We start from the raw sequence: 18,856 nt of genomic DNA, 5'->3' as shown, positions 1-18,856 counted from the left end.
GTACAATTTTTCAGCCATACGACGGCGAGGAGTCATTAAGTGTGTGCGGAATACACTGTGTCTTTTTGTGGCAGTGCGAGTCCATGTCGCAACTTAAGTACATGTATCATGCTGGAGTCACCAGACATGACACCCCACCCAGTCCCGTTATACTGACAATCAATCCTGTTTTGTTGCTCTAGCCTCTCAGTGTGGGGCACCAAGCGAGGCAGCAATAAGTATCTTTTTTTTTTCTTTTACCAAATCTTTGGTATGACCCTACACGAGTTTGACCACGATTTGTATAAAATACGATAGGTCTATATAAAAATTGTGTCGCTGGTTCTGCTCTGGTGTGTACAAGAGCATCCAAATGTTCTGTTGTGATCATAATGTGTGCCTACCTTTAAAACCCGCTCAATCAGTTGGATACATTTTAATTCAGTCCCATTTAGAGCATAACAGTCCTTATTAAAACTGTTCTAAGTACCGTAAGACTACGTATAGGCCTGTATTGATAATATAGGCCAAGCCATATGAAACAATTAAACAAAATGGGCAATGCAAACTTATAAAAGAAACAGTATAAATAAATTCACAGGTGTAACCATTTAACAGTACAGGTAGAATTAAAATTGGTTATGAATGAGATACCAACATTATTGACTTTCCATCTGACTTTTACGGTTAACGTTTTTAAATCAACCAAGTGCTGTGGACAGTAAAGTAAAAATATGAAATAGACCAGATGTTTAATTTGGAGATTTCTCGGGAAATACTCAACCAATATTACACAATAAAATATGCGCTGCTAAGACTGGTCAATCTACACACAATCCAGGGGGTTTTATATCGACGTGACCAACTCTATACCCAAACGCCACGAAACTAGAATACAAAACGTGAATTCCAGCTTGCTCGCAAGCTCGCAAGCTCATAAACCAGTGACGTCACACAGTAAAGCGTGTTATGTGTTTGAAAAATACCCGGGATAAAATAAGCTTTGAACCGGAGAAAGTCTACCGTCTTCATTTCCTGTTTCTTTTGAAATGTCGCTTCTCTTTAATCTGAGTAACCACTTTCTGTCAAAAGCCAAGATCGTTTTACTGTTGCAATGACTTTAAACGGTTGTTAATCCACACATTTTTTGTTCATCATTTGTCTGCGGCTCTCTACCTTCGCAGCGATGTTGAAAGAAGACGAAATCTCTGCTGATGGGCTGATCCGATCGCTTTCAATAAACGACCTACCCGAAGAGATTTTGGAACAAATAATTCAGAATTTGTCTCCCTACCACGACCTAAAGGCGGCCAGAGAGGTGTGCAAACAATGGCATCGCTTGGTGGAAGGTATGCGCTTCAAATATACTTTGGGTACCTGTTGCTTTGTCACATTTGAGATTTTTTTTTCGTTTACAGCGAGTAAATCAAGTCTGTCCAGGTCTACTGTTTTAAAACTGTGACAAATCACATCAGTCGTAAAACCATCCGTCAGACTTTTCATTCAGTGATACATAATACTCTTAGACTGCATAAATGAACTGTTGTGTAACTCTCCATTGAACATCTTAGAATTAAAGTGGAAAAGCTTTCATAATCATTAATTTATGTGGAAACCGGTGGCTTTGTGTGTATTTATTGTCAGTGCATTTATTGTCAGTGGATTCAGTGGCAGTGCATTTAATATTAGTTATAGGATGCTGTTGCTGATGTTCACTTTCTGCTCGCCCTGTCCAGCCCGTGTCCAGTGTTGTTTTTCTTTTTTATTTTCTTTTTTTTTTATTTTGTATACCTCTGTGACAGGTCTAGATGACGTCGTCACCTTGGCAGAACAATAGCCAGGTAGCCATATTGGAGTCCTGTTAACATGGGCTGCTATGGCTGCATGTACAGTACTCCAGTATGGCTACCAGAAGTAAGTCATGCAACCCTTCTATTGTGACCTTATATATTCAAACAAGAATTAAAGTGTCAGTGACTGTATCTGTGTCTGAACAGGAGTGATGCGCCAGATGCAACAGTCATTTAACAAAGCTGTGCGTGAGGCATCCGTTGTTTGGCAGCCACTGAGACAAGATGGGGGACCAACGATTGCGGAGAGGTATTCACACTGTGCCTGTTACACAGACAAGTCCATGTACGTGTTTGGAGGTTGCACTTCCACAAGTACAACCTTTAATGATCTATGGCGTGTGGATCTATCAAGCAGACAGTGGATCAGGCCATTAGCGATGGGTAAGCAGAGAGCATCTCCCCATTCCATCAACAAATAATCATTAAAGACTTTTGTTGTATATTTTTTGGGTGCTCTACACTATGATGACTGTTCTATAGACCATTTTATTAATAAAGAGGCACTGCCTTGTCCGTTTTGAAAGTCTCAAGAGGCTGTCACACACCAACAGTTACTTGATTTATATGTATATGTCAACAGAAAAATTTATCCATTCAAAAACCTGATGTATAAGTGAATTATTTGCCCCTTCTATTTGACACCCACTGTGTGAGAGCAACTTAATCTTTTTGTCTGGGGCAGTTGTGAATTTGCAGGCCTTTTTCTTCACATCTAATGCGGACTCGTACAGGTAGAGCATTGGTTGGCTGATTGGCGAAAGGGTTTTTCTCATCGCACCCAATATGCTGTCGACCAGTCAGGTGTCTGGCTCTCGCTGGTTCGGCTGTTACGAGTGATTAGGTTTAATACCTGGTGAAGATTCTTGGCTTAGGGCAAGTCCTTTACCCATAATACTTGACAACTCATGTATGAGTGAAAAATTCTTCAGTGCAGCACTGAACACCAGTCAAGTAAATAAAATAAATAAGTGCTGAGACCTACTTTCTACTTTATACATGGGTGGCCTCCCCACCTTCTATTATTTGTACTGTACCTGTATCTTGATGTTTTCTAGGAACATATCCCTCCCCCAAGGCCTGTGCCTCAATGGTTGTTTACAAGGATGAGCTGGTGTTATTTGGGGGCTGGAATCACCCCTCCCCGTACCCTCTGCATCAGGTGAGATAAAGATTCACGTAATGCCGTGCTCTTTTCTGAAAGATACAAAAACTCAGGTAAATGCCGGTAAATTTAAGCCTGTAAGGAGCAGCTCATGTTTTTTGTGTAAATGGCTTCTAGGTAAAAAAGTTTGTCCAAATCAGAACTTGTGAGTAACCTGTTAATTACAGGCTCTGAAAGTCAACACCTGTGGATAGCATTACACAGTACTTCAACTTTTTTCTCTCTCTTCTATGTGATATCTAGGCACCACGCTTCTTTAATGAGCTGCACACATACTCGTTAGTGACAAACCGCTGGTCCCACCTCTTCCCTCAAACCAGTCCTCGGCCGTGCGCTGGCCACTCCGCCTGTGTCGTTCAGGACAAGATGGTTGTGTTTGGAGGATGTCACAGTCCTGGGCTTGGGTAAGTGTGTAAATGTGTGTACCTGTAGTCCTGTTTAGTTCCACACTGGCCTGGTGTCATGCCATACTTCTCCTAGTTCACTGCAGGGTGACTCACTAATCAGTACATGGATCTGGCTTGAATGGGGCTGTATGACGGAAAAGGCATGGATCAGTTTTCTCTTGGATTTCATTTTATTCTGATGTAATGCAGTATTGCTACTTAGAGCTGGATGTTTGTGTATCTACATGTACATATGGGCATTTGTTTCTGCCAGGTACAAGGTTAGACATTGGTGTAATACTGTATCTGATTTCATCTCATTTTATTACTTTAAGAGCAAACATGATTAAAAGCACAACATTGATTTCCATTCCCTTCTTTCCTTGACTACATGTTGACAGATGTAACGACACCTGGGTCTATGATTTTGTGCAGAAGAACTGGGAGAAGCAGAACACAACTTTACCTCAGCCTGTTCCTCGTTATGGCCAATCTCAGGTAAACATTTGTTAAACCATCATGAGTCATCTCACTGGGGTCAGCATAATCAGTAAATCTCTAGATGCTAACCTACTTATCACAGAGCCATGAAAAACACGGCAGGTGAACGTACTTTAACCCTATGGGACTGCACAGTATTGTTCAGTGATGAAACCAAGTGCATTTTCATGTTGTGACATTGATACTGATGGCAGTAGTTGTTGTCAGCAGAAGTATAGTGCCGATATCAAAGTTAAGTACAATAATAAATATACATCAAAAGTCATCACAAGAGACCTGTAATAATGTGCAGTTATCTTTGTTCGCAGCTGACCATAGACGAGAGCCATATCCTGATAATAGGTGGATGTGGAGGCCCTAACCAAGTGAGTGTTTCAGTCGGCACCTAAACATTGATCACATGTTGAAAAAAAGGGTGGGAAGTCTTGGTAGAGTGGTTAGAATCACAGTGTAGCTATTAATGAGAACTCACCAAAACTTTTGATCTGTGTTTTCACAATGTTTTTATGACTGTAGTCAGTGAGAGCTATTGAGGAAACTTTGCACAACAACTCTTTAGGCACCTCAACTGACAAACCTCCTTACTTAAGGCCACAGACATAAGAGCACAAGCAGGATTTGAACTTCATAACCCTATCGGTCATGTGCTGTTGTTCCTGTGTAAGGTGTAATGACACCAGTCAATGCCTAATTTTCTTTTCTCACCATTGTTTGTCATTTCAGATCTTCAATGATCTCTGGCTGTTAAGTTTGACAGGCAGCATGTGGACGTGGTCAGAGGTGACGGTCAATTGTCCAGCCAACTCACCGTCTCAGCTGTGGTCGCACCCAGCATGTAAGGTAGGTTACCATTGGCAAGTTACTGATTGACTTTCCCACCTGTGATGTACAGTTGTACAGATACACACAATATATTGGGGGAAGGCAAGTGGTCTTCAATGAACGATAGACTGTTCATGGCGCCACATCAGCATTCTCCACTGCTTGTTGTCACCAAAACCCCACAAGCATAAATGCAGGAATACAGTATACATCCCTGTTTAAGGTCAGGTTTGAACCCGTGCCTCTTGTGTCCTAGCAATTGAATATCAAGCTCTTTTAGCAGCCAAACTATGGCCTGATTCCAGTTCATTTCAAAGTGCTAGGATCATATGTAGACACACGTGCATGTGGGCAACTGTCCAGCCTGGGGGAGATTTTGTAGTATCTTTATTCCAAAGATTTGTTTTAAATACTTATAATGATTTTGGAATATTTTTACACAGCTAAATGTGTGTTGGAGGGTTGAAGGTGAAGCCCATTGACTTAAGCCCTTTTGGTGTTCTATGTTCACAGGTAGGAGACTGTGCTGTGGTGCTGAGCCGAACAAATAAGGTGATAAAATCTCCGTCACAGGATGAGCGCCAGGGACCAACAGAACACCATGTCCCTGCTCCTCAGGCCCCAGTTAATGCGAGATCCCCAAGGGTCAGGGTAGAAAGAGTGTGGATCCCTCCACGAGAAGAAAATCTACCCCTCCCAGACCCTCAGGGTGACCCCAGTGACGGTGTCTCACATGACCTTGAAAGGAATACTAGTGACCTTGACCTACATCTGAACACAGCAGATCCAGGCTCTCCAGGTGGCCCGAGAGGTTGTGAAGGGAATAATGATTGGTCTCATTCCCACCAGGGAGCAGGAAGCAATGGCAGCCTGGGCGTGGGTAGCAAACGCAAACTGTCCGCAAGTGTGGCATCTACCTATGCTAACAGTCAGGACAGCTCCAGCGATGAGGGCACTGGCAGCCTCAGAGTCCCACTCAGTCGAAACCTTCGACACTGCCAATCTAAAACCACCTCCAGATTTGCGTTTACAGGCAGTAGTTCTCTGTCTGACAACCCAACTCCTGGCACGTCTAGTCAGCACGATAATGATCAGGTTCCTAGCTCACACAGAGGCCACACACATTCTCCCACAACAGAGACTTCTCGTCAGCAGGTCCGTCGTTTCTGCGGGCTCTCCCTTGATTCTTCCCCCAGTTCCTCTGGTCTGCCTGGCATTCGCCCAGGGCTCCCGTCAGTGAGACCAAACGCCATGAAGAATCGGTCAAAACAGCTTGATGCACTGCGGCGCCATGCTGACCGCATTAAACAGCACCTGGCATCAGCGTCTGATCAAGGCCGCAGCAGAGACATGGGCCTGGACGCCCTAAACCAGCATGTGCCTCACAATCTGGGGCGTGCTGCGTTTGGGCGGCGAGAAGTCAGCCCCCCTAGTCCTGTCACAAAGGACCCTAAAAGTCCCATGTTTGTTCACGTCCTGGACTTGTCGCGCGTAGTTTGTCACGGCGAGGCCACCTGGCAGCAGACCAATGAGCGCATTCTCTGCCATGCTCCAGAAGAGACAGTGTTTTACTCACTGGCGGCAGGACGCGGCGAACTGCTCATGTTTGGTGGCATCCAGAAGGACTTGAGTTCCATGCAGATTGGGGCGGACATTGACTCCCATGTGGTTAGTAATGATCTGTATGTGATATCCATGCCCAAACCCTCCATCACATAAAAAAGTAGAGTCATGTCTGAGTTATGATCTCTGTGTAATACATCGTCCTCTTATTTAGGGGAACCTGTTTTGCCTCAAGGTTATGATAAAGACACAAGAATAGATGTACGCGCACAGTGTAGCATTTATTACCCTGCTTCATATGTTAATAATGGTGATAGCTCTGTTTAGAAACTATTGGTTGTTTTTACTTTCATGACAACTGGCAGGTAAGATACTTTAGGTACTGTATTACATTTACTGATTTAATGGTGGAAGAAATCAGATTCTCCTACATAAACCAGTGCCCGGTACATGTTCCAGATACATCAGCTTAAGCCAGGTGGCTGCCAGACCATTGAATACTAGTCTACATCCTAGTTGGCCAGAGGCTGCTTTGCTGCAGTCAATTGATTTCATTTTGCCATTTGATGTCATTTAAATGAATGAGAATGGCATAATGCCACTTTGGTAATATTGTACCGTATCGTTATGAAGGATGAAAGTGATGAAAATGGTGCCAAGTGTGCAATGGAGCAGTGCACCTGTCCACTATCTTTCTCCAGTTTTACATTGTTTTTATTTAGGTGTATTTCTGATCTCATTGTTCAGCGAGATTAGTATATGCTCAATCTAAAACCATGAAGTTTGCATGCTCGTGTGATTTTGTATGTGTATACAGAACTTAGAAAGTGTGGTAGGACCCTATTCGTGAGATTTTATCAACTTGTAGTGTTTTGAAGTGGTTATTATCAAAAGGCTAATTATTGCAGAATCTGTATGTTTTACTTCATCATTAGAAACACACCTGAGTGCAAGGATATATATTTTTTACCCAAAATGAGTGCCCGAATCCTGCTAAAGATGAGAGACTGCTTGTCCTCTACCAGCATCGGGTATGGAACACAGGCAAAGTTGGTGAGGTGTTGGTGGTTTAACTCAGGCACTCCCATTTCTTCAATCAATAAACTGGCTGCCACCTTATAGTTGAAAAATTCTTGAGTATTGCCCTTTGGCGTTCCAACCAAAAAAAGTTGTTAGATGAGCACTAGCATTATAACCATTCATGCCATTTACATGCAAAAAGGAAAAAAACATTTTTTTTATGTTATATTCTACTCTGCATGTTTGGTAAAACTGCCTGGATGGTGCAGCGTTTTAGTTTTTGCCTGATCTGAAAGATTGCCAAATTTTTCCTAGGTGTGATACACTTGGCTTGAGACAGTTTTTTTGTTTTACCTTTATATCTGTGTTTTGTACATTTGTACTGTAGGAAGGAAGAAATAATTATGTCAGATGGTTCACTTTGGCCTTTTTATCACATGTGAAAGTAGATGACTCACATAAGAGGGTTAGAAAAGACTGAGTGGAATAACCTTTCTCAAAAAGCTTTGTAAAACATCTTAAGGAACTCTGCCTGAAAAACCTTTATAGTTAAAGATTGGTTGGGTTTTATTTTTTTGGGTTTTTTTGGTAAATGCTTGGAACAACTTTGTGAAAAGTGACAAGGGCTTGTTCAGGTTTCGTTCAAGCTTTAAAGCTTCGTACTGATGCCTGGCATGGCATCTTGTCCATAAGAGACGATGGGTACACCTGAAGTATCACCGAGACAAAAACCTCATTGATTGATGTTGAATGAATGTCATTGCACAGGTAACAATAAAGCCTGTACAGGTATCACTCCCAACCATATACACCCAACCCTTGTTGAAACACCGCTCAACCCACCCAACCTCCGTTGAAACACCGTTGCCTGTACCTCATATGCCTGGCCATGTAGGTGAATTGTCATATAGTAATGAACTTATTATTTAACAAAAGTGAAATATGTCTGCGATGTATAGAAGTGTTAAGTTGTAAATAATGCAAACATGTACATGTAGCTACAATTTACAGAAAAGAAAATTTACTATTCACAGAAAACACACATTCTATGTTCTGTATGTTATGTTTTAATTTAAATTTTTTATTGTAAATAATTGTCCAGGATCGTATCACCTTTCTGTCTAGCTCACATATATAATCTTAACATGATAAAGTATATTTTCAAATTGAAGCATGAAAAAGGTGTTAAATATTGCTTTTTCTTCCCTTTTGATCACACTTATTTAATTGGACATTTACTGTTAGGTCTTAACGATTTAAAACACTTCTTTCTTTCTTTCTTGGTCCCTGGCAAATCTGAAGAGGTGATACAGGTATGACAACTGGAGGATGAAGATTAATGATCAGAAATAGGCCCTATGTACATATATACTGTAAATCTACAACCTTTATAACCATTAAATTCCTGAGGAATTTAAGCATACAAATGACGCTAAAATGATTCGTTTTTCACTTTAGATGCACGCTTAATAAAACTGCAGATTAGTTCTCTACACCCTATAGCTCAGAATGTTTCAAAATATTGAAATAGTTGAAGAATTAGAGTAAGTGCACCTAGTAGGTACAAATGTATACCTCCACCTGACATGGTCTGTACATGCCTGCATCCTATCGCGTTTCATTGGCAGCATAAACTCATCAGTTTGAAATGAATGTTTCATGGAAAAAGTGAACAAAAATATCCGTGATATGTCATGTAAATTGGTGTATTCTACACGTACGTAATAAAACCAGAGGAGTTTACCAAGATTCCAGTCAGTATCGAATGTGGTTGACGTGTCTTTTTAATCCACGAGTTATTTCTACAAAACATAGGAAATATTCAGTGCTCCTTATAAGCAGACGTAATTTTTGAAGAGGAAACCTGCTTGTGAAGTTCTAGGAAATGTTCCCAGAAAGCGAGGTGCCTTTTACTAGTAGTATGGAGCAATAAGAATGCGGACTTTCCTCAATAAACAGCTCGTTTGAAAAGAAGGAGGTGGACAATTTCTGCACAATTCTGTAGAATTCCATGTACAGGTAGCTTTTGTTTTACGCTTGATAACATTATAGGTCATACGGCGTAATTCCTCCAATGCGTTTTTCTAAAGTTGTTTGCACATTATTTTAAGCACCTAAGTATCAAAACTTACTTGACTCACCCAAAAGTAAGTTTATCAGAGATGATTTCACGGCAAATACCTTTCTGTCCAAAACATAGGCAAATAGGCCTACATGTTCGGTTGATGGCATTCTTAGTAAGTGATTTGACATCACATCACTTAGATTTTGTCCGGATAGGCCACCGAACGTTTTCCTACTTAACATGAATTTCATGCGGCGGCAAAAATTCTAAAAATAAAAATGTTATAAAATCGGTTAGGTCTTTGCGTGACACTGACTTTGTTTGTCTGAAGTTTAAGTAATATGGAATTGGGAAAGTTACATGTAAGGCGAAAAAGATCCCCCGAAAACATTTACATTAGGATCTATGGCATGGCTTAAGCGGTTTGTACATGTGGCATGCAGTGCACTCAACTGAACCACGCGTCCGGTTCATATGCAGATTCCAGTTTTTAGTCATGCGGATGACGTCACCGTTTCATGTGTATGAGATTTGTCGATGGGTAAGTCATAGACAATCGGCCATAGGTTTGTGTTTGTAAAGCTGACACAAATATCCCCTGTGTTGTCCTGGTCATGTGGTTTTGATATTCATGGATGTGCGTAAGGGTATGTATACATGCTTTACTCGTTTAAATTGATTCTTAGTGAATAAGATAGTCACAATATGGACAGATCGTTTCCATTTACAATATCGTGCAGTAGATGATTTTATTGTCAACGTAGAGTGTGCCCCATTAAATTCAATAAAATTAAGTTAAATGTCTATTCTGGGGATATTTAATGATCTGAGGGTTGAGGGCAACATACAAACAAGAAAATCTCGTGCACAAGATGCCCCTTGCTTTTTCCATTTTTTGATAAATCTGTTGATGTGGTTGTCACCAGTTAATCATACACATGTATAACCACAATTGATGTTAAATGTAATTAATCTCGGTCCAGCTCATGCTGGCTTCCTCTCTGGCTATACGTGGGAAGAGTTGACAGCAACATGCAGATGGGCGTGGGTTTCCCTCAGGCTCTGCCCGGTTTCGTATAAGTGAAGTATTCTTGAATTCGGCATAAAACACCAATGAAATAAATAAATTACTTAATTTCGGCCTGAAGCTATTGTCAGAGAATGCTCCACAGAATGCTTAAAAACCTTATGCAGTTAACTCTGCTTGTGAAATATACATGTATCTTGTGGCTGGCAGCACAGCAGGTCGTTCCGAACATCATGTGTACTGGTGTCGGACTGTATGTTGTCTGGTACAAAAGAATGTCTGTATCCCATGGCCTTGAAATTTTGGAAACATATGGTTGATGCTGTACTTGTGGTTAATCAGCAGACAAAATGTACATTTTAAGGAATCTGTGTGATTTCAAATTTATTATGGTGAATTAATCTTACTCGGCAGGTATTTTCTCTACGCCTTAACAAATCAATTGACTAACTGAACCACAACAGATTTTTGGGTTCAATAATGTGATTCGTATTTAAGTGTCACAGTTACAATGCTGAACAAGATGCCTTCTTGAAGTCCCTGAGAAAGGATATTTTGCATGTGATTTTTTTAAATAAAATTTATACCTTCATCCACATCTGTCACTGGTATAGTCATACATTACGTGTGAGTACTTATTGCTTAACAGTTCCCACTGAAAAGCTTCCATTTTCACATTGTCAAATAAACTTTTCAGTTTGGCTTGTACATTGTTTTTGGGAACTATATTTTCAGGACATATTGCATTTTGCATTATAGCTCTTCATTATAGCATGTTTGCTAGGTGTTCATTCAGACATATTCCGAAGGCATTATTCTGTGTTGACAGATAAAACTATTCTTTTTGCGGAGCCCTGAAATTGGCCAATCCAGCCAATATGCTCTTGTCTCCAAAATGAAATTATAAATATGCATAAGTTGAACTGAAAGTTGCTCTTTCATATGTGAAAAGGTCGAGGAAATAGGGTAGCAGTTACATGTAGACCATGTATTACTCCTCTGACAATCGAAATGCCACACTCATCCTTAGTGTATGGGTGTGATACAGATTTAATAAAAATACACTGATGTAGGAGTCAAACAAAAATATCTCATGACAGCAATTAGTATTCTTGTTTCCCTCTCAGCCATGGTATGTAGCTCAGATATCACGTTGGGTTGTTAGGGGTATACCACTACTCTGATCTCTCGCCATTATGTGCTGTGTATTTGACTTCTCAGCAAACATAACTTTGTCTCCAGGCTAATAGATCCTAGGACAATACTTGAAGGTGACAGCCCTGCATGAGGACGGGTCACAGTTTTCGTTTGCAGAAGAAAGTCACCATTTATGTACATGTAAGTGCTCTACCTTTCATTGAATTTATATTATGCATCACTATACATTTTAAAATATCAATACTTGAAGAACTAAAGTGTGTTTGAAGTTCAAGAATCAGTTATGGACAAACATGTAGAGAGCGTGCCCACATATATACATGTGCAGATGACTGCAGATCTTTGTGTTCATTTCATAAGGCATGTTACTTTGTGAATTTCATGTATCAGATACTTCTGTATAAAACAAAAAGGGTCACAGACATGAATGTAGTTTCATTTGTGTTGGTGTCAAAAATTTCTGTGTATAGAATAAATGCATTGATGTTTCCAGTCTTAGCCAGATATTTGCCATAGGTCAGTTGAATGTGATGAAGCTCCATGTGAGTTAAACCATCTGCCATGTAGTCTCCCCCAAAATGCTTGCCGTCGTCATATAAGTGAAATATTCTTGACTACGACGTAGAACACCAATCAAATAAATAAAATAAATAAATTTGCCATGCGCTCAGGTCTGGTTGAGCACTCACCAGAAATTCTCCAACCCACTCTTACAGAACAATAATTTGCACAGGGTACATGAAAAGGAACTCTAAAACAAAGACTATGGTTGTAAGGGAAATGAAAAAATATTTTATATCTCTTAATAATACGCCTGCTTTGTGCATATTTCCATCTGCTAAAGGATGAACATAAGGCAAAAATTAGAATTGATCTACGGGTTGTTTGAAAGCATATCATCTTCCTCCAACCCCCACCCACCCCATTCCCTCCCCTGTCTGATACGTGTATAGTGCAAAACATCTGCAGAATACAGCATTTGTGTCTTTTCAGATTGTGAAAGGTAAAGTTGACTCTACCTGATACACATTCCCAACAATGACTGATGATAAAGGGAGACAACTGATGGATGACAAAGTTGTGGACTACTTCAACACCTTGGACAGTTTGTACTGTTGTCAACAGGAATTTCAAGACCAGCTCAGCGCCGGATTTTTCAACTTGTCCAAAGCGCGTTACACAATGGGTGTGAAGGCAGTTGGTGCTTTACAGTTTGATGAACGTGAAACGACGCCCTTAGCTACGATCAATGTGAATTCAGAAGGAGATACCACAGATTTGTTTGTACTGGTGAGGGAAGGGTCAGAAGTGAGCAGTACCAATGAGGAATCAGGAAAACCCAGAAAGCGAGGGCAAAAATGCACCAACAAAGACGACACTGAAAAAGAAGATTTTGACGACATGGATTGGATTAATGATCAGATAAAGAAGATGGGCATTGGATCCCTGGATGGACTTCCTACAGAGCCGAAGTCCAAGCCAGTGAACCAGGACCCACTCAAGTGGTTTGGTGTTCTAGTCCCACAAACACTGAGAGTTAGCCAGAAAAGCTTTCAGGATGCTATACAGCTGGCAGTGGAAATGGCCAACTTGCGACACAAACTTCTGACCATCAAAAACAGCTATCAAGAGCTTGAGAAAGCCAGAGTAGAATCGTGAGGAATCTTAGGAAATTTGAATGATGGAAGTTTTGACGTTTTCTTTATACAGGTATCAATCTATGTAGCACGTAACATTATTAATAATCAGGAGACTGAATAAGGATTTCGGGAATAACATATAACTTATTGAAAATGATGGTTGGAAATGCGAGAAATTTCATAACAAAACCTCCTGGAACCCTTCTTTACTTGCCATGATATACATGCATGGTGTGGGTAGAGGTGTTACTCCAGTTGTAGCTTGCCTGTTTTCAGAAATACGTTTTGCTGGTACTTGGTCCCAAACCTCCAGATTTTATTACTCCAAGTGTCCTTCACTGGTGAACCAATCCACCCGGTGTAGGGGGAATATACCTGAGTAATTTATCTACCTGAGTTTTTAAGGTGTGCTTTTGTTTGTCATCTTACAGAAATGGAAGGGAAACCCATACAGTGGCAAGTGGCTCCTTTTATATTACTCCTAGCAATCACAGTACATTATATAACCAGGATTCACTTCCCTAAACTTATAATATAATTACAACTCATAATTTGATTTTTGAACAAGACATTTGTCACCTTTTCTGAAAGGGAAATCAGACAAATATACATACTTGTAAAGCTAATTTGAATATTTAAATTAAAGATTATTTTTCATTATTATTTTTAAGTATTTAAGTATTATTTGTGTTAAATTTTATTTAAACGTCTTGATGCATTTGTGAAAAAAGAAAAAGGATGTGAAGTAATGTAATTTGTAATTAACCAAATCTGCTGGTCTTCCTACTTGTGAAACAGTCCTCATGCACTAAGTTGTAAGTCTAACTGACTCAAATGACCATCATGTAATGTTTGGTCCAAGTCATTGCCTAAGGACATTATGGAGTTACAACTCTCGCTGCACCTATCGTACATGCGGCTTGAAGTTTGTAGAAATCATCACCATGGATACTGCACAGGGATTTGATTCCTTCAGGAGCTGTCAGAATTAATCTGCTTACTGGCACATGATGATATATGATGCCACCCTCACAGAATTTCTAATATCAACTTGCTCATAAATTTCTTTGTCATTATATGAGGGTGTCTAGATTATAAAGCTGTATTACAATATCACTTAATACAGGATTCACGTGTACCAGAATACAGCTTATTTTTATGTAAGTGGTGTGCAAGTATGGGAAGCATAATAAAGTAAAAAAAAAATGACTTATTGAAACAATGTACCACATGCTTAAGTTCTTGTTTACAGCAATGAGTATGATGTGTTGAAATGTAGAAAATTCCAGCAATTCGTCTCCCAATGGGATTCACAACAATGACACAATTAATGTATTAAAGTCTTTATGTGAACAGAAACATAGTAAATGTTTCATCATTCATGTAGTGAAATAAATGTCCTACTCCTTACAGCGCATGCGCGTATCGTAACACTGTTACCACTAGCAAAACCCTGAGATTACTGGCATCACGATCATGAGACTCGAAGTTGTATATATACATGTATATAATTTTAAAAAAAACCTCTGTCTCAGCCTCTGTCTCTAATAATACTTTATACACGTGTATCCTCGTTATCTAGAGTATGTACTACATGATCCTAATCAAAACTCCTAACCCATAACACCCCGTACTTAAATGGGGACCTGGGCGTTGCAAATCTACCCGTCATGGCCTAAACCGGTCACTGAGCGACAATTCAACACATGCTTGCAATCGTTTTACTGGATATAATTCAGCTAAAGGCCGACGCTTGCACGTGCTCCTCCAGAAAATGACATGCATCCCTCAGTCTATATAAGCATAGTGAATCTGAAATAACGGGGATGGGTTTCAACACGTCCGTGCAGGATGAATTTAGTAGAGGAGTGCAGAAAAGTGAGCGTTGAGTGTTCACGCGGAGTTCTAGGCCTACTTCACGGTGGCCCCAACTCAACATAACCGGACCATGTAACATAACCCCAGACATTCACATATACATTCTTGATGCCAGAAAATGTAGTTGATGCTTCACAAAAGAAATAGTTGTTTAAGTCCGCTTTATTCGACGACAGTTCCTCGGTAAACTTTATGTGACAAAGGAATGTCTCTGGGAAAGTTTTCCTTATTGACCAGCCTGTAACTCTCACGGAAAGTGCAAAACAGACTGATGCCCAACGTGATCGGCGCGCACGCTGTTGTCCATAAGCTACTCTTACGCCGCTTTTGGGAGTTTTCCCGAATGGCTTCCTCGAGAACTTCGACGGCTACCTGGAAATTATAACACAGACCTAAGTAGAGATATCTGTGGCTAATTTCCGGCGCGTTAGCCGCAACTGTGTTCCACATTGTCATGTTCGAAAACAACTCCGTCTTCGACAAATCATAAATAATAAAGCCATCAGGTTTTGATTTCAGGGATTCCAAGAGCCTCGCCACTACGTCGTCACTCAACAGCAGCGATACCTGATGGGAGACTACGGTGGACACCGTGCCGATATGGCTGGCTGAGCACATTGCCCAAGCCTTTAGCCCACGATGATTCTTCAAGTACGTCAAAACGTCTTCTGTCGACGTACACCTTGGGATGACGTTGAACAAAACGTTCATCGGCTCCTTGACGTCAAACTGTCCCAGGTCGTCACAGCAATCACCCACTGGTATTTCAGCCTCCCAGAAGGCAGTCCTGGGCTCGTCGTCAGCCATGTATTCGTAAGCGGATGGAATACCTAAAGTAATGGACGGTAAATGATTCAGAAATACATGGTATCGGCACGAACCAGCATGAGAAATAAATAAATGAGTTTAAGCACTGTATGGCAGGTATAGTTTCAGAAAAAAACTAAATGCTTAAGTGAATTTGGTACATCTAGATGGACCCACCTAGTGTAGTATCTAAAAATTCTTATATTAATGGTAACACTGAGTTCATCCTCATGTGTCTCAAAAGAATCACCACACATTTCCGAACGGTGTAACTTGGAGAGCTGCATGGTTCCAGCAAGGTCTTTGTTCGTGGCCATCAAACTTATTTGCACACAAAACTAGCCAGTCCTGTTCTTATGTCCTTCACAGCTGAATTGTGAAGGTTGAAGTGTTTCCTACAGACTCTAATGAAACCGTTATAGTCTCAGAACTATTTCGGTGCAAGAGCCCTTACATTTCGGAAATCACGTGTATGTCACTTGACTTTTCAGAATGGCTGTCTATCTGGACACGTCCAGTGCCTTTAAAGTTTTCGCTGTATTATTTACGTGACCACACTGCACCAAGTTAATTAGTTTCATTGATAAGGGTAGTACTAGTACATTAAGAACAGCTCTACGGGGGAATTCAAGCTCACGGTCGTACATGGAAAGTTCTGCCATCGACCTGCGAATGATCGCGGTTTCCCGTGGCTCTGCACGGCTTGCTGTCACCATAATACGTGCCGTCATCGTAATGAGTGAATTATTCCTGAGTAAGGCGTATAAACCCCAGTGAAATAAATAAAGAGACATATGTGTATCCACCTGCATTCATTGGTTCTCAATGTGCTGTCCTCAATATACTGTTGTTGTCCTCTGTATGACGTAGTTGTACGTCATACAGAGGCCAACAACTGGACAAAGTTGGCCTGGAGACACAGTCTGAAATGTGCCATGTTCAGTTGTTTTAAGACCAATGATAGCTAAGCCCACATCTCACTGAGTGGAGGAGGGGAGAGGAGGGGGTGTTAATTACAAACACGACACCTTTCTTGAAACTTCAAAACAAATGTTAAGAAATCAAATTTTAAAACATATTGGAAGTATTAATTAAATCCCCTGATTACTTTCGTGTACCAACCCACAAAATGACACTACTACTTTTACCATAGGTATTTACATTCTCTAATGGACCATTAGCCATTTGTGCTTTTCACTTAATTGGGTCATGTTGATATCTTTTGGGTGGGTGGATGAGTGCCTGGGGTTGGGGAGTTGCGTTTGTGAAATTGTTGAACACATGGTGAATTCACATTTGCCGACACAATGGATGTATGTACACACTATACCATAATCATCGCTTAAAATTGTACCACATTTATAAAGCCGAGAAAATATCCCCCGTAACTTAGGACTGCTAAATGTTTATTTCATTTATATATTTATTTGATTGGTGCTTGTTGTATTTAAGAATATTTTGCTTATACGACGACGGCCAGCTTTATGGTGGGGGGAAACCGGGCAAAGCCCTTGGGAAACTCATGACCAGGTTGCATACCTTCCAACGTACAGCTGGAGAAATAACAAAATGGAATTTGTACAAGAAGGCTTACCAGTACAACACAGGAAATATGTCCATAATCAGAAAACTTAACATAATGACGTAACTTATATAATTATATAGTGCACATATAGTGCATATAGTAAATTGAACATTGGTCAGACAAGTTAATTATTCTTAGTTGCAGGTTTGAAGTCAATTGTTTTTTTTTATATAAAACACTGAGCGAAATATATAAAGACAGATATTGTAAAATTCCTTTGACCCTTTTTGGGGTCGACCTTTAAACACAATTCACTAATATACATTCTGTTATTGTTAAAGTAAATGTAAATTTGAGTGGTAATACTCAAACCTTAAAAAAACGCAATAAGTTAGTTTTCCTTATTATTTTATAGGAATTATTATATGGATTTCATCACTTGGTGAATATCCATTAGATACATTGTAACAGATACCACGGAAGCCAAAGGAAACAGATATTTAACACGCGTGATTAACAACGTTAACCGTAAGGTGGGGTAAATTGCTGGCGAGGATGTACCTTAATGGTCATCCAGGACCTCAACCACTTCCACTCCTCCGGTAAGTTATTTGGGCAATAGTGCAATTATGAAATGAATTCTGAGGAATTATCGAAGTTCAACAAAGCTGGTTATTTCCAATCTGTACCTTGCTGCTGTTTTGTGATGTCCCATTTGTATTCTCATTTGGAATAGGATGATATCGACATTAGAAAATTGAAATTATACAGAAATTTCTAAATTATAAAATACGAAATTTTTATATCACGAGGTTTATTTTATTCGATAGTACAAGTTTATTTGATAGTACATGTATGGCACTTACTAGACTAATATTATTTTTAACATTTACAGTTCATGTTACTAAAATTTCTTTTCAAATTTCCAAAAGGTTTGAAAAAGTACTTCAAAATCATATATCTAACTTTTGTATTAGTAAAAATATAAAAGCTTATATCAGAGCGGTTGTTTTTCAAAACGTTTTTTTTTTTTTACCAATTTTCAACATTTTGAAAATTTTGTCCAAGTGCATAGATTTGTACATGTACTTAAACTAAGAAAAAAATGTCCCCACAGAATTTTTTCTAAGTGATCATTTAACAGTTTGGGGAACTTTGATGTTCTTTTACTAATATCTTTACACCTACTAAGCAAAGATATCAACAATGTGAGTGACCGTTTTTTATTTTAAGCAAAATTTCAAAGCTTTAAAATGGAAGATAAGCGAGAATTAAGAGTATTTGCCTACTTCCTACAATAGAAAGTACTTTCCTACAATAGAAAGGGAGAAAATTAGCGAAATGTGTTATGAAATTTACCTTTGCTTTGTTTACAAATTAATTCTGATCACCCATGTTTTGCTCCCAAAATGAGTATTGGTATAATTCATGTAAAATTGTAAATGTTGTAGGGCCTATGCTCTGTGAAAA

The 18,856-nt window shown here is 39.7% G+C and overlaps 2 protein-coding genes across 2 annotated transcripts; both read left to right on the top strand.

Moving 5' to 3' along the window:
* The first annotated feature begins 1,036 nt into the window (after nucleotides 1-1,036).
* On the top strand, nucleotides 1,037-6,827 carry LOC135475446 (F-box only protein 42-like). Its single transcript, XM_064755349.1, has 8 exons — nucleotides 1,037-1,328; nucleotides 1,977-2,213; nucleotides 2,888-2,991; nucleotides 3,238-3,398; nucleotides 3,782-3,878; nucleotides 4,190-4,246; nucleotides 4,605-4,725; nucleotides 5,221-6,827. The coding sequence occupies exons 1-8, from the start codon at nucleotides 1,166-1,168 to the stop codon at nucleotides 6,420-6,422; spliced, it is 2,142 nt and encodes a 713-aa protein (XP_064611419.1). The 5' UTR covers nucleotides 1,037-1,165; the 3' UTR covers nucleotides 6,423-6,827.
* Nucleotides 6,828-9,975: 3,148 nt separating this feature from the next.
* On the top strand, nucleotides 9,976-15,103 carry LOC135475345 (coiled-coil domain-containing protein 115-like). The gene is made up of 3 exons (XM_064755202.1): nucleotides 9,976-9,998; nucleotides 11,621-11,716; nucleotides 12,530-15,103. The coding sequence occupies exon 3, from the start codon at nucleotides 12,575-12,577 to the stop codon at nucleotides 13,193-13,195; it is 621 nt and encodes a 206-aa protein (XP_064611272.1). The 5' UTR covers nucleotides 9,976-9,998; nucleotides 11,621-11,716; nucleotides 12,530-12,574; the 3' UTR covers nucleotides 13,196-15,103.
* The last annotated feature ends 3,753 nt before the right edge of the window (nucleotides 15,104-18,856 follow it).

This window comes from Liolophura sinensis, chromosome 9 (assembly GCF_032854445.1).
Source record: "Liolophura sinensis isolate JHLJ2023 chromosome 9, CUHK_Ljap_v2, whole genome shotgun sequence".
Classification (NCBI taxonomy): Eukaryota; Metazoa; Mollusca; class Polyplacophora; order Chitonida; family Chitonidae; genus Liolophura; species Liolophura sinensis.
This window is presented reverse-complemented; position numbering and strand designations above follow the sequence as displayed.